At 54.4% G+C, this 16,385-nt stretch overlaps 1 protein-coding gene across 3 annotated transcripts in view; it reads left to right on the plus strand.

Annotated features, from left to right (window-relative positions):
• The window catches only part of MYO18B (myosin XVIIIB), a 242,074-nt gene that overhangs the window by 38,980 nt on the left and 186,709 nt on the right, over nt 1–16,385 (plus strand). For all 3 annotated transcript variants that reach the window (XM_060400839.1, XM_060400838.1, XM_060400837.1), the window contains one exon: nt 2,884–3,028. In XM_060400839.1, coding sequence (XP_060256822.1) covers nt 2,884–3,028 — 145 coding nt within the window. The remainder of the gene's footprint in view (nt 1–2,883; nt 3,029–16,385) is intronic.

Below are 16,385 nucleotides of genomic sequence, written 5' to 3' on the forward strand. Positions count from 1 at the left end.
GGACAGCAGTGGAGGAGGCGTCCCTGGAAGACTGGACAGCCTGGGCAAAGGCGTGGGCTTGAGCCTGGGATTTATGGAGCACCACTGTGTGCTGGGCACCATGCTGGTGCTTTACCAGGCCCTCGTTTAATCCTCACAGAGACCTAGGAGCAGGGTTGGCAGTTGCTTCCGTCCACATGGTGGAAACTGAGCCTGCAATGCAAGGGCAAGAGGCTGTGCTGCCACACTTCTGAAGCACAGAGCTGGGGGCGTGTGCCATTCTGTCCGCTCCCAGGTCCGGGTCTGGCCTTGGCATGGTCAGAGCCTCCCGGTGCTCTCAGCATAGCCTGGTTGAATGTGCAGAGAACATCTTGGCTTTTATTCTTCTAAGTGACACGCCATCTTGGGTTGACCTTGAGTCTGATTGCATTGGACAAACCCTGGGCATCTTCTGAGTTGGCTTTAATTTTTTTTACTGATTTTTCTCTCTCCATTTGAGCCATACGGTCAAGTGTACAAAAGCACTAATTTTCAGTGTACCACTCAGCTATGGTTATATCCTTACACACAGCTGCAACCCCACCCTGGATCACCATCTAAAACATTCCTCATTCCAGCAAAGGCTCCCTGGAGCCCCCACTGGGTCAGAACCGTCCTTCCCACCCACCTCATCCTCCTGACTTCTCTTCCCAGAGGGCTGTGCTGCCCGCTTTCGGCTTTCACGTGAACAGACTCACAGGTGGCGTGGCGTTTTGTATGTGGCTCCTGTGACTCATGTGGGGCTCACGCACGTGCTCGCGTGATCAGTGATGCGACCTTTCTCCTGGCTGTGCGGTGCTCCACCACTCCGCCCTGCCTGGACCACCTGCTCTGTATCCAGCCTCCTCTCGGTAGACTTTCTGGCTGTGAGTTGGTCTGTCACGCCGCCCTGCCTGATTTCCGTTTCCTTGATTTTGAGGAAAGACTGGCTCTTTGTCAGGGCATTGTGCAGAGGTGTCTGGCTCCCTGGAAGCTGAGGGAGCAGTCAGCCTCCTCCTGATCTAACTGTCTCAGATCAGAAGCACATACATTCAGCCCTCTGCCCCTGGGGGAGGCGGGGAGCAGAGGAGAAGATGCGTGCCAGCTGCAGTGGAAGTTTGCTAATTCTTCTGTTCGTGTGAGCTAAGTGGCAGATGATGGAGTCTGCCTCTAATTGAAAGTCAGACGCTCGTGGCTGACAGTGGGAGCTGTAATAAATGTGTTGCCACTGTCCTTTTGGTGTCCTTTCTCTGCTACTTTGAAATCTCATAAATAACCAAGAGCACGTTGGTAAGATGCCTTCCCTTCCTCCGATTGCTCCAGCGGAGCAGCTGTGGTTGCTAGGTTGAGTTCCTGGTTGCTAGGGATTTTGTGGTCCTGTGGTGGCCCAGAAATATGATGGATCAGTGGAACATGCTTTTGCTGTTAATTGAAACATTCCTATAGCACATCCCTCAATGTCATTGTGTGCTTTGACGTCGTCCCAATTGGTCGATGATCCTTGCGGGTTTCTTTCCCAGTTAGAAGAAGTGGCTTGAGTGGAGGGGACAAGTGGCCTGGGCGGGGAGTCAGCAAAACCCGATTCTTACCCTGAATCTGGTACTAATTTGCTGTGAGACTTGGGGCAAGCGTTGTCCCCTCCCTGAATCCCTAAGATCCAAGGACTTGCCAGCTTTGACAGCTTACGGTTCATCACCCAAGCTCTGTGAGCAGGCCAGGTGCACGTTAGTTCCTCGTTATCTGCTGGAAGATGATCTACAAAAGAATTCGTCAGCTCACTTCCTTTCCACCCAGCAGGCTTCAGGGGTTGAGTCTCCTTGGCCAAATGCTGTGTGTGTGTGCAGGAGTTTCAGACTGGTTTTAATATTCAATCAGACATAATTGGGACCGTAAATCTGGGAAAGAAAAAGCGATACTCTGCAACCCATAAGCATCTGATCATACCATTTTCTCTTCTCTCCTGCTGAAAAATCTCTGGTGGTTGCCTGCCACTTGCCCTGGGGATGGCAGACAGGATCTGTCTCAGTTGCTGAGGCAGGTCAGTTAGTGGGGGCCGCAAGAGGGAGTGTCCTGAAGAGAGTCTGGACCCCTGTGGGATCTTCATTGATTGATGATGTCTGCTTCGGGTCCGGGAATGGAAACATGGGTGTATTTTTGTCTGTCGTGGCTGGAGTTTTAAGCCTGTGCCCTTTAACAAGGGGTTTGAGGCCTTCTCTGTCGGCACCGGCCAGCTTCTCATGCGTGTCTCTACCCCTCCTCTGTCTGCCCCACTCCAGAAATCCCTGCTTCCCTGGCCGTGTTCAGGTGACTGCCTGTTCTCTCCAGAGTCCTCCTTTGTTCTCCTTGTCTCCCCGCCCACCAGGCCTCTGTTCTGTCAAACTGGTCAGCTCTGCCTATTTGCCATTCAGATTTCATTCACAATTTTGTCTCATCTTCTGTGACAGTCTCTTTGACTCTCTTGGGCAGGATTAATCAGCCTGGCCCTCCTCTGAGATCCCATAGTCTCCCGCATAGCCTGTCTCACAGTTAGTTGTTTTTACATCTCTTTCCACTCCTACCTTGAAAGGTCCTCAGAGTCAAGTTCTGGATTTCGCTCATCTCTGCCTCCCCAGAGTCCAGCACAGTGCAGAGCCTCAATAAATCTTATTGAATGAGCACATGAACGAATGAAAATCACACGCTATCCGAAGTCAGAGAAATGATTTTTATAACTTTCCCAGCAGTCTGAGTTCCGTGTGTCGATACTCCCCAGCTAATCGTGGGTAATTTACTGTGGTCGTAAAATGTCCACACATTCCCCTGAGATCGAGCCCCGCTTCCCGCTGTGAGCTTGCGTTTCCTCCACCGTGACGGTCTGTTTATCTCCCTCTCTCCCCTTGTTCTCAGCCTGAAGACAAGCAGAGGGCAGCGGCCGCCTTTGCCCAGCTCCAGGGCGCCATGGAGACGCTGGGCATTTCAGACGGAGAGCAGAGGGCCATTTGGCGGGTGCTGGCAGCCATCTACCACCTGGGCGCAGCGGGGGCCTGCAAAGGTAGGTGCTTCCCAGCCGAGCTCACCTGGACTGCCAGCTGTCTCCACTGACGGGTGCCTGACAAGGCCCTTCTGTCTGTGAGGTGGGGCGGTGTCAGTGTGTCGTCTTCTGTGTCTCTGGGGCTGCTCTCTGCTCGGCTACAGAAGCAGGCATGCTGGGAAGGAAGCAGAGCTGATTTCCAAGCAAGCCTCGTAGCCCAGCACTGTCCCGTGGGACTTCTGCGATGCCTGGGAGCTCCTCTTCCAGTAGGGTGCCCGCTCGCTGCTTGTGGCCATCGAGCATTTGACCGGTAGCTGGTGCAACTGAGGAATGTTTTACGCCCTGGAACAGGCGAGAGAAGGCTGGGTCCATGCACTGAGGGTGACGTGTTTCTGTCTAGACGTCTTGGAGAGGCTCCCGCTGTGTATGCTGAGCCGACCCAGCTGTCCTCCTCCGCCCAGACTTGCTTCCGTCCGGAGCTGTCTGTGTGCTGACTGTCCTCCTTCACGCTGGTCTCCTCAAGGGGTTCTGACTGCCCCTGCCCTCCAGTCGTTCCCCTTTCCCTTGGATACTCTCATGATGGCACTCCTGTCCTGACTTCTCTGTCCTTTATTATCACCTTAGACTAAGGGTTTGAGAGTCTTTTTTTTTTTCTCCTGGGTGATCGCAGTAGCCTCACTGCCGATGCCTTCGCTCCTCCCTTGTTGTGACCACTGGGCTCCTTTCTAGAACACAGACCTGTGGTACTGTTCCCTGCTTAGAATCCTCCCGAGGCTCTCCCTTGGCCGCTCCATCAAGTAAAATCCCTTGGCTTGGCATTCAAGGCTCCTCGCCTCCCTCACCAGGATCCTCTCCCACCACACTCGTCCCTGTGAAAGGTCCCAAGGAGATGGTCAGTATCCAGAGCAGTGCAGCTCCTGCCTTCGTGGGGCTTATGGTGCCCTGTGTTATGACTGTGTCCTTATCTAGCTCTTTCCTCCGGAGAGTGGCTTCCTTTGGGCCGAGAACATCCAGTTGGGACAGGCTTGTGGAGTGGACACAGGCGTGCACGGCGCCTGTCCTCTGGAGCTGTGTGCTGACACTGGCAGGTGTTGGGCCCTTCCCCTGGGAGGCAGCGGACTTCTTTGGAACATGGTGGCACATGGTTTCTCCACCGCCATCCCCCTGGGCCCTGTGGCCTGTCCTTTTGATTATCATATTCTTGAGCCTCATGTACTGGTGCGCTGATTTGATTTTGGATATTTCTAGGGGTTATGCTGAGTCAGAAATAGGTAAGGTGGCAGTTTCACAGTTGGTCCAGGCCAAGGGCAGGCATGCCTGACTATACAAACATGGAAAAAACAACTGCCACTGGCCTTTTCCAAAAATCAGCCGTGGGGCATGCTCTAGGTCCTGATTGTTTGTAAATCAGACAGCTTTGTAAACAGACTGGGATTAGGGATGCCACTGCACAGTTCAGACCAGAAGAGCTGTTGAAGATTTAGAGTTGGGGCACAGGCATCTGTAGGTTGAAGGGGGTGTGGAAGGAAACAGACCTGTTTTACAGAACGGAAGACTGAGGCTCCGAAGGTCCAGGTGCGGTAAACCCCAGGGTGTGGGCTCTTGAGTGAGGCAGATGTGAGTTAAAAAGCAAAGTTCTCCAAGCTTCAGAGGCCTCTCTTTCAATGGGCTAAGACTGGGGTTGGTGTGAGGATTGAATGGAATAAGAAAGAGAAAGTCATGTTAAGCTGGGCTCCCCTGAGGCAGACCCTGAGATGAAGATTTGGGTGCAGTAGGTTTTGGGGGAGGGGATATCAGGAAGAACCAAGAGGGGAGTGAAGGAAGGAAAGGTGGGTGATGCTGCGGAGTTAAGGTGTGAATTAGCGGCTTCCCTGGTGGTCCAGTGGCTAAGACTCCAAGCTCCTAAGGCAGGGTGTCTGGGTTCAGTGTCTGCTCAGGGAACTAAATCCTGCCTGTCTCAACTAAAAGACCCATCATGCCTCTCCTAAAGACCCCAAATGCTGCAGCTGAAGACCCTGCATGCAGCAGTGAAGATCGAGGATCCCTTGTGCCATAACTAGGAGCCAGGGCAACCAAATAAACATATTAAACATTTTTATAAATAAATAAAAATAAAATTCCAGGTGGACTAACTCTGGAAAGTGAGGGACCCCTGGAAACCTCTGAAGAGCATGTCTCCCCATTGTGTATTACCCGAGGGGCGAGGGAGCCAGGATGTTGATCCACCGCCACCACCTGCTTCTGCCTGCTTGAAGGTTGCTCCCGGGCATGTTACCCCTGCCCCTCCAGCCTGCCCCATGCCTGAGCTGAGCATGTTCCCATAGCCAGGAAAGCAGAGCGGTGCAGACAGGTGCCTGCAGTGACAGGCCGGGGACATGTATGGGGTGGTAGATGCCGAGTGAGGCGCCGGGGGTGGTGGACAGGTGGTTCATGACTCCGGCTAGGGCAGTCCTTAAGCAGACTGTGCTGTTGAGCCTGGGTTAGCTGATTGTCCAGGGTGTCAGAGCCATGGGCCTCTCTGCTGCACTCAGCTCAGACAGGCTGGTTCCCTCCCTCCTGGCACTCGGCAAAGCCTAGGGAGAGGGCAAGACAGGGGTCCCTCTGTCACACTGGAGCCCGCTCTGCCTCTGATGCCACAGGACAGAGGCTGAGGGAGCCCCTGGCCTATTAAGCTGCCACCAGAGAAGTCTGATGCCTGACTCTACCTCCCTGGGGCTCACGGGGCACCCCCTCTGATGTGGGCTCGAGACTCATACCTGTAACAATAAAAGAGAAAGTCACTTATAAATATTTTATTAATACATGATTATGGCAATAACTCCTGCCAGCCTCCCCCATCCCACCTTATAAATTATTTTAAGAGGAGCTGCCGTCAGTCTGCCTGGGAGGCCTGCCCGGTGATTTACTTACAATATATTCTGCTTTGGAAGATTTCATAATAGGTTGCTCTGAAATCAGCTATTAAGAATTTCAAAGTCGTATATAAATGTCTTGACTTTGTGTCATAACAGATCATTTTGAAATATATTAAGAATCATTTCCATTAATCAGGTTTTTTCCCCCCATTAAAATGATGCTCTCCTCCCAGCACAACTGACTTCCTTAACTTGTTTTGAAAGTCCTGATTCTGTTTTTAAAAACCGTATCTGTCCCTGTGGGGAGATTTCAGGCCTTATAACTGGGCTCGGGATTTTTGAACTGTGATGGCAGTAATGACAACTGCCACTAATACTGGTTTAGCGTTTGCTGCTTTCAGAAGTGCCTGTGCCTCTTGTGACTTTTGATGTGATTTGGTTCATTTAATAACCCGGTAAGGAGAAGGGGATGGCACCCCACTCCAGTGCTCTTGCCTGGAAAACCCCATGGATGGAGGAGCCTGGTGGGTTACAGTCCATGGCGTCGCTAAGAGTCAGACACGACTGAGCGACTTCACTTTCACTTTTCACTTTCATGCACTGAAGAAGGAAATGGCAACCCACTCCAGTGTTCTTGCCTGGAGAATCCCAGGGATGGAGGAGCCTGGTGGGCTGCCGTCTATGGGGTCGCACAGAGTTGGATACGACTGAAGTGACTTAGCAGCAGCAGCAGCAAGGAAAGATAGTGCAGTGGGAAAGAGTCAGCCTCCTGGCTTGGCTTCTCCGAACCTCAGTTTCCTCCCCAGTAAAATGGGGTGGTGATGGCAGCCACTTTGTAGGCTTGTCGTGAGGGTTAAATGAGTCGGTGCCAATGCTGGGAGCACAGGACTTGGTGCACAGTGAGGAGCTTTGTAAGAGGAGCAGCGTAGTTCACCTGGCCTCCGACAGCCGGTGTATTCCAGAAGGAGGTCTCCCTGCCACGACCCCTCCCCTGCCCTAGACTTTGCATAGGCTGGTTGGGTCATTCCTTGATGAAGAACTGACCTGTTTTCCCAGGCCGCATGCTTACAGATGTGATGTCGCTGCACAACCTTGGAGCAGCCTGGGAGGAGCGAGAACTGTAAGATACCCATCTTACAGATGAGGAGACCGAGGCCTGCCAGAGAGGTTCATCCTCATCGCCCAGGGCATGCAGCTAAAGCCAGAGCTGGGATTTGGACCCAGTCTGTCCAGGCGCTGAACCCTGCCTCTGGGACCACATCCGCTGCCTCCCTGGCCCCATGTGCCGTTCCACACATGGGACACCTCTGTCCTCTCAGGGTCCCAGGTCTTCTCTGGGGCACCCTGAGCTATTTTACTCATGACAATTCTGACACCAGAGGTGTGGGCTTTTACTCACACCAGGCAATCCTCTGACTCTCTGGACACCGACTGAGTGTCCTACGATTTAATCCACTCCTGACACTGAGTTCGTGTAGGTCAAGGGCTCAGTCCCACAAGACCGCACCACCTCAGACATGGGTCACAGACCCCTCCTCAAGTTGGTAACTTGCTGGAATGGCTCACAGAAGTTAAGAGGGTGCTTGACTTACCAGCATCCGCTATAAAGTACACAGCTCAGGAACACCCATGTGAAAGAGACACATGGGGCAGGCAGCAGCAGAAGGGGCTTCCATCCTCACTGTGTGTGGGCCTCCCAGCACCCTGGAAGCTCTCTGAGCCCCCTCGTTGGGGGTTTTCTGGAGGTTTCATTCAGTTCAGTCACTCAGTCGTGTCCAACTCTTTGGGACCCCATGAGTTGCAGCACAGCAGGCTTCCCTGTCCATCACCAAGTCCCAGAGTTCACTCAAACTCACATCCATTGAGTCAGTGATGCCATCCAGCCATCTCATCCTCTGTCATCCCCTTCTCCTCCTGCCCCCAATCCCTCCCAGCATCAGAGTCTTTTCCAATGAGTCAGCTCTTCACATGTGGTGGCCAAAGTACTGGAGTTTCAGCTTTAGCATCATTCCTTCCCAAGAATACCCAGGACTGATCTCCTTTGGAATGGACTGGTTGGATCTCCTTGCAGTCCAAGGGACTCTCAAGAGTCTTCTCCAACACCACAGTTCAAAAGCATCAATTTCATTACATGGGTGTAATTGATTAAATCATTGGCCCTTGGTGATTCACTCCATCTCCAGCCTCTTCTCTCCCCTCCCTGGAGGGGGTGGAACTGAAAGTTCCCAGTTTCTAGTCATGCCTGGGTCTTTCGGGTGATCAGCCCCTGTCCTGACACCGTCTAGGGTCCCCCAGCCACTGGTCGTCTCCTTAACAGACAAAAGACACCATCACCATTTCAGAGATTCCAAGGGTTTTAGGAGCGGTGTGCCTGGAACTGCAAAGAGCAAAGGCGCATTCATGACAGGTGCCAGCCATGAGCCCTGTGCAGCAGCTCCCAGGCCCTGTGGTCCCGTAAGAGGCCCCTGAGCATGTGTTGGCGGGTTGGTCCCCTCCATGGGGGCCCAGGCCTTCAGGTAGCCACGTGGTCCTTGCATACTCGTGGTTTCTGCCCAGTTTGGCTTCTCCCCAGGGAGCCAGTCCCAGCACACTCCTGGGGGCTCATCTGACCCTCCTCGTTTTGGGGGAGTCCCTTTAAACCTCCCCTGACCCCTGAGTGCCTGAAGGGTGCTGCCACTGTGGCCCTCCCCTACTGCCTCCTCAGTCCCTTCAGCTCCTATGACGTGGTGTTCTTGACCTCAGGAGGCTGGCTGCCGTGAGACTCTGGGTCACCGTCACCAGCAGTGCCCTGGGCAGCGTCAGAGAGAACATTTCTCACCAGAATGTGGCGGTGCAGGGACCCAGGCGGCTCAAAGTCAGCTGGTCCTGGGCTCAGATCTCAGCTCAGCCTCTATTTAGCTGTGTGTGACCTTGGCCGAGTTCCAGGGCTCACCTGTACATCCTCCTCAAGAGGGAGAGAGGGTGGTGGAGAGCTGTCTAGGGTCTCACCCATGGCCAAGGTACTAGAAATGCTGGGGCTGTGGGCCTCCTCCCATGGACAGGCCAGGTGGCTCCCGGCTCAGCCAGTCCGTTGTCAAGAGGCCGCATCCCTCCGGTCTTTCTGCGCTGCCGCCGCCGCCTCTGTCTCCCAGGCTCACGGTCCCTGATGGAGCCCTTGGGAAGGCAGCGGGAGGGGCTCTGGGGGCCACCTCAGCATGGCAGGCAGAAAACCCCGGGTGATTTGACACAGGGACGGTTAGCTGTTAACCAAGACTCACGGCCCGGGCCATCCCTCAGGAGCCACCAGGGAACCATGTATCCAACCTCGAGTTTCTTTCCTTTGGCAAAATGTGGCCCATGGAGCAATCAGCCAGCCCCCGTGTGTGTTGAATGGCAGCGAACGGATGTTCTCTGGAGCCCACTTGACAAGGAGGCGGGTGGGAAGAAGGGACACCCTGGGCCCTGCAGGGGGTGGAACCAGCCTGTGTGATTTGACCTGTGCCTGTAAAATGGTAAAATCCCACCCGCCTTCTACGTCACTGGTCACAAGACTGCATCCCACCTGGCATATAGGATGTGCCACCAGCCCCAGCACTTGGCTTTGCAGAGCGCTTTGTTAATCAGTGGTCTCCACTGCGGCAGTGCCTGCCTGCCCCTGCATGGGCCGGAGTCGGGTGGGGGAGATCCTGAGGCCCATATACTGGGCAGAGAACTCAAGCCTTCAAGGGGTGTGGCTCCTTGCTTTAGGGCACATGGTGACCTCTCGGTGCTAGTGAACAGCAGCTTCGGAGCCAGAGTCCAGTTCTGGACTCAGTCCAGTGCTCTTTCCACAGCTTTGATGAAGGTTCTGGGGGCCAAGGACTGTGTGGGGGTAGTGGTCAGAGTGGTCAGGAGTGACGCAGACTGGGGCTCGGGAACGTGAGGGTTCTAGCACATGCCAACTCTGTGACTGGGCCGGCGACCGTCCTGCGGAAAAAATCAGCCGCAAGCCCCATGGCTTCAAGTCTCATCTTACCGTCGCCCCAAGCTCCTAGGTGTCTGCAGTATAGGAGGGCCTGGCTGGGCTGTGGTCAGAGGTGGTGACGCAGAAACAGTGGGGGCGGAGTGGCCGGGAGGCCAGGTGCCTCTCTCTCTCTGCTTCTCAGAACTCAGGGCTCTCCCGTGGGCCTCTTTGGGCCTCCTTGTGGCCTGGTGGCTCCACGGAAGCTTCCAGAGAGCAGCATGAAAGCTATTTCCCCTCTTCTCAGTCAGTCACACAGGGTCACTACCGCCACGCTCTGTGTCACAGCTTCAAAGGCCAGCAAGCCTGGCAGGTAGGGAGGGAATTCCCACTTGGCAGTGCAGGCTACTGAGACTCAGAGAGGTTATGTGAGACCGCCAAGGTCAAACAGCATCACCTGGTGCAGCCATGGTTGGAATCAGCCCCTGTCTGCCTCCGCAGCCAGTGTCCCCCTCCTCTGTAAGGCCGCCCACCTGGCCCAGTCCTCCCTTGGCCTGTTCTTGGACCTCCACCTCGCCGCTCAGAGCAGCTTCTCAGGTCCGTCCCAGCCTGCAGTCTCCCTTCATCTGCAAGGTCATCCATGAAGGGAAAGCGAAACAGAGGAGCTAGGAATCGAGGCTCCCGATGTGGGCTCTGGGCAGGTGGACCCGCGTGTGTCTTACTTTGCCATCTGTCACCCTCTTGACCTCTGAGGCTCAGTGTCCTCATCTGAAGATTGGGGATAATTGTGTCGCCTCCCCGTGTCCTTGGGAGGACTACAGTACTCGTTCTGAATATGTATAGCTCAATGAGAAGGCAATGGCACCCCACTCCAGTACTCTTGCCTGGAAAATCCCATGGACGGAGGAGCCTGGTGGGCTACAGTCCATGGGGTCGCTAAGAGTCGGACACGACTGAGTGACTTCACTTTTACTTATCACTTTCGTGCATTGGAGAAGGAAATGGCAACCCACTCCAGTGTTCTTGCCTTGAGAATCCCAGGGACAGGGGAGCCTGGTGGGCTGCCGTCTGTGGGGTCGCACAGAGTCGGACATGACTAAAGCAACTTAGCAGCAGCAGCAGCAGCATGACCCTTGTTATTATTGCTGTTATTATTAATGGAAAATCTGTTCCCTGTTGCAGTATCTCCCCTCAACGCCTGAGTCTGCCACGCTGGCTTGCGCTGGTCTTCAATCCTCTCCAATCCCTGTGGCCCCATAGCTGTAAGAGACGACACACATCCGCCCTGGAAAATCTGAGACGCTGTCACTCTGCCCGCTGTCCCTCGTGACTCCGTAAAATGACAGTAATGTTCAGAATCTAGACTATAATAACCAGGACGGGTGGTGTCTGCCCTGATGGCTGAGTTGCCTGCTTTCCTTCGGCTCTAAAGGCTGATGGGAGGTTTAACTTATCTGTCAATCACTGAATTTATCAGTCTACTTGTCACTGACCCCACTGCCTGACATACAACACACTCAGGCCCATGCATAAACCAAGGACAGGCCCTGTAATGGGATGATGGAGGGAGGCTGCCGATAGGCCACCACTCCTGCCTGCCCTGATAAAGGTGTCAGACCCCGAAGAGACGGGGCTGTAACTTGGGGAGCCCCGAGGGGCCCACAGAAAGGAAAGACGATGGCAGCAATGACCAGGGCCCAGCCCCCCTTTCTTCCAGGACCCCCGCATGCAGCAGCCAGGGCAGTCTGTCCGCGGATAGGGAGGAGGCAGCCTGGCACTTGCCAAGCCCAGGCAGGGCCCCAGAAGGCCACGGGGAGCAGTGATAGCAATGCTGTCCGTGCGAAGCAGTCAGTGTACATTCAAGCACTTGATGCAGACTCGTAACCCTATTTTTTATTGTTTTTAAACAACTGCACAAGCAACACCGTAAAGCTGTCTTCCTGTGACAAACGGAAGCTGTGCAGATGAACACAGACCGTCGGAAGCAGGTCGCTCCCCATCCCTTGATCCTCTGCCCTTGAAGGTGACCACTGTTAAGGTGTAAAGGTGACGTTCAGTGCCGCTGACAAGCCAGGACTGACACCCAGTTCTTAACTGAAGCTCCTGGTGTACCCTGAGGTTCAGCTCGGTGTTGCACCTTCTCTGGGATTTGACAGACGTGTCGGGTCATGTGTCCACCGTGACCGTGTGCTCCAGGCTGGTTCCACTGCCGCAACAGGCTGGCTTTTTTTCTTAACATTCTGGTCGGAAGTCATCATAGGCTCGTCAGTAGTTGGAACAGTAGCAGGTTGAGTCCTCCCCGTGGCCGTAGAAATCCAGCGTGCGGCCCGGCCATGTTGCTGTGGTCCCAGCTGCAGGCCACCTCCTCCGGCCCTTGCGATCGAGCGTGAGCTGTGCCTGTGACAGTCGCCCTGGTGGGTGGGTGGGCGCCATTACTGGCTCAGAAGCAGGTTCACAGTGGCCCCGTTTCACACGCTTTGCTTCTCCCTGTCTGGGCAGGTGGACCACGCTGCTGGCGGGACGCCGCGGCGCCCCTCTTCTCTCCACTGGCTGCGGGGCTTGTCCGTGGCACTTCTCCAGCTGATGGGCCTTTGGGCAGTTTCCTGCTTTGGGGGGTTGTAAACAGCAACCCCCCAAGGGCATCCTTGTCTGTAGAGGCGGGGTGGGGCTGGGCGTCCTGGAGGCGTGGTTTCCTGGGCCTGCAGGACCAGAGGGGTGTGTCTGAGGCTGAGTGTTTCCACTAACACAGCGTGATTTTCCACCCTGGGTGTTGGTTCACGCAGGTCTGCTCACGGCACCCTTACGTGCCGTGGGGGATATTGGGCAAGAGTCTGGGCCCCTGGACACCTCAGCCATTGCTCAGTTCATGCTGCTCCCCCTCCCCCATTCTTGCCCCTCCCCCACACGCCCCTCCCCCCCACTTCTCCCCTTCCTCTCTCTCCACTGCCCCCCTCCCCCATCCTTGCCCCTCCCCCATGCATCCCCTCCCCCCCACTTCTCCCCTTCCTCTCTCCACTGCTCCCCTTCCCCATCCTTCCCCCTCCCTCCCCCCTCCCCCACGCGCCCCCTCCCCCCCACTTCTCCCCTTCCTCTCTCTCCACTGCTCCCTCCTCCCCTCCTTTCCTGTCTTTACTCTGTGCCTCCAACGGGAAACCCTCGGCACCACCATCCTCACTTTCCAGGACACAATTCCCCTCTGATCCAAGGAGGGAGACCCAGACAGGTGCATTGGAGATGCCAGGAGAAAGTTCTAGACAGGAGACACCCAAAGTTCAGCAAGGTCCGCTCCCCAAGGGGTCCTAGGACCTGGGACCCTGAACCGAATCTCCCAAACTGAGAGGGAGTCAGGGAGGGTGCATCCCACAGAAGAGCCCTTGTGAGCAGAGGTGTGGTGGCCCCTTGAGCAAGGCCTGGGGCTTCGGTGTCCCCATCAGCCAGGTGCCAGCTTCAGACCCCGGCACTGGTGCTCTGGGATCAAGAGACGTTTCCCACACAGCCCCAGCACAGCCCTAGTGCAGCCCCACAGCCCTAAGGCCAGTACCCCCTGGGCCCTGTCCTGTGCCCACCCTTCCTCTGCCTCAGGCCCCAGCTGGTGGCTTGGCTCCCTGCCCGACAGCTGCCGCAGCCCGGCCTATTCTGGGCCACAGGCAAGGATTTATTCTGCATTTTCTGAGCATATTGAATTCATTCATTAAGCTAGAATAGCTGCTGTGGGATGTAAACAACTATATTTTAAAAAGCCACAAACCCCTGAAGTGGCTGATGCTAGAAGGCATTCCTGTTGCCAGCCCCAGGATTCGGGAGGGAGGTGTGAGGCAGCTGGAACCCCCAAGGGACTGGCTTCAGGTTGGCCATGCGAAAGCCCTCCCCTCTTTATGACCTCTGTTTCCCATAAGTAATAACAGCAGCTGACATTTATTCTGTGCTTATAAGGGGCAGGTCCTGTGCTAAGAGCTTTGTTCATCTCAGTGATTCCATGGAGTAGGCGCCGTTACTCCATTTTATAGATGAGGAAACTGAGGCTCAGAGAGGAAAAGACTTGCTTAATGACAGTGTATAGACACTCTCTGGGATCTCTTTTAGCCTTGCTCATCAGAGACTCCAGCGAGCTATGGCTCAGTGAAGACTCCCATCATAAAAGCATGTCTCACCCTTCAGAGTCAGAGCATAGCAATACAGCTGACAGCAATGATGACGATGATGATGGAATTATTACCTGTCACTATTTGCTGAGTCTGCTCTCTGCCAGGCATGACTTAAGTGCTTTGCATGGTTATTCCATTTAATTCTTGTAACCCGATATGGTTACAAGCTGAAGCTCCAATACTTTGGCCACCTGATGGGAAGAACTGACTCACTGGAAAAGACCCTGATGCTGGGAAAGATTGAAGGCAGGAGGAGAAGGGGACGACAGAGGATGAGATGGTTGGATGGCATCACCAACTCAATGGACATGAGTTTGAGCAAGTTCTGGGAGCTGGTGTTGGAGAGGGAAGCCTAGTGTGCTGCGGTCCATGGGGTTGCAAAGAGTCGGACACGACTGAACGATATGGAGAATTACACCCTTTTCATGGGTGAGTCAGTGGAGGCTCAGAAAGGCAAAGGAAGGTCCTAACTTGGAAAGGGGAGGAGCCCAATTTGGGACCAAGGAGTTCTGTCTTTGAAGATTCCCCCTATTCTATGCCATGTTTTGCTGCGTGGTCCATGGTGTCATGAATACACGGGGGATTAGTAATCACACCTTTTCATGTGGTTCTTGCCCTGATGGGATTAAGCATTTAGCACAGCACCAGGCATGTGGTGAGTACTCTGAAAACACCTGCTGTTTTTCTGGGCTTCCCTTGGGGCCCAGCTTCAAAGGAGACAGTGTGATAAGCTGAGGGACCCCTGCTCAGCCTACCTTGCCGAGGGACCCCAGAATATAGAAAGAGCATCAGACTGAGGGCAGCCAGGGCCAGGTTCAGTCCTGGCTTAAACTGTGTGGCCTCAGGCTACTGGTCAGCCACTCACCGGCTACTGGTCCCACCCCTCAAGCCATTGCTCCTGAAATTCCCCCGGGTGATGAGTGATGCCTTCCACCGAGGTCTCCCTGGTGACTCTGCTTCTCAGCTCAGACCAGCTGCCCTGGGGACACTCCCAGGCAGCGTCACATCCAGTGTCTTGTTTCATCCTTATAGTGACCCACTGGGAGAGGAGCCACCCCACTGTATGGATGTGGAAACTGAGGCTCAGATGTCTGGCTCGAGATCTCGCAGCCTGGTCTAAAACCGCCTTATCTGGTTCTTCCCAAGACCACCCACCACCCCAAAGATGCCATGCCAGTCTTGCCCCACCAGCTGCTTGATCAGTTAGTCCAGGAGACCCCTACCCTTGCTCCCTTTCTCCTATCAACTCCTGATGCACAGCAGCAGACTCATGGTACTGAGCAGTCTTGCAGAAGAGTGGCCCATTTGCTTGGTTTAAGCAGATGCTGCTGCTGCTGACTTATCTAGCAGCCATTTTTGCCCCGAACACCAGAGTATCCGTAGAGGTCCACTCACTGTCTTTCCAGTTGATGGTGGATTCTGAACAGCTCAGCAACGATTTATTGATGGCTTGTTGTCCAGGCCTTACGGGGCTCACTCACTGTGCAGAGGGACAGATGACCTTCTCTAGGATCTGTCCAGGTTTCTGGGGCTGCGTGCCACCCAGGGACAGCAGGAACAGGCAGGAACCCTAACACTCAGGAGGAGCCTTAAAGGTCTGGCCTCTAAGACAGCCCCATTTTCCAGGATCCCAACAGTTGAACCTGAACTGGTATCCCTGGGCAGAAATCTCAGTGTGTGGTCATGATTACAAAGGTTGACATTTATCCTGCAGATCCTGCGCTAAGCTGTAACTGCTCTGGCCCTTCACAAGAATGCCCTGGGGGCAGATGCCCATTTCACAGGGGAGGAAACTGAGGCTCAAAGAGGTGACACGGTTTCCCCAACATCACCTGGCTTTGGCCAGCAGAGGTGGGATTTGAACCCGAGCAGTCTGTTTCTGGAATGTCGCCTTTTCTCGGGGCACCCATGGCCTTTCAGGCTTATCTCTGCCCTGCAAGTGGCCACCTCCTTCACAGACCTCCAAACTGTAAACCTCTGCGTAAGGAGATATGAGCCAGATGCACCAGCGTTATAGATAGGTCACGTAATGGCCAGTGACTCAGCAGAAAAGTCATCTGGTCATCAGTAAATGCAGGAGGCCACAGTAATTGATAGCAATTGAACTGACGGTGCCCAAGGGAAAGACGGTCGTGTCATTTTTTTCCTCTTTTTTTGTATTGAGCGTAAACAGGAAAACCTGCCTTTGCAGGTGGGTCTCAGCATCTCAGAGACTGCAGCTCCATCACTGTCCCTCACGCCTTCCTTTTTCCTCTTTTCTTTCTCTCATTTCCCTTTGTTCATTCTTCTCTTCAAATCCTAGCTTGCTTTTTCCCAGCAGAGTGATCTTGGGCAAGTGACTCAGGTACAGTGATTTGCCCAGGGTCACCTGGTTAATGGAGGACTCTTTCAGCTAAGCCACTGTTTCTTAAACCGGTGTCTCATGGGACGTTAGACCATCTTGGTCTGAAAGCATTCCC

This window comes from Ovis aries, chromosome 17, assembly GCF_016772045.2.
Source record: "Ovis aries strain OAR_USU_Benz2616 breed Rambouillet chromosome 17, ARS-UI_Ramb_v3.0, whole genome shotgun sequence".
Lineage (NCBI taxonomy): Eukaryota > Metazoa > Chordata > Mammalia > Artiodactyla > Bovidae > Ovis > Ovis aries.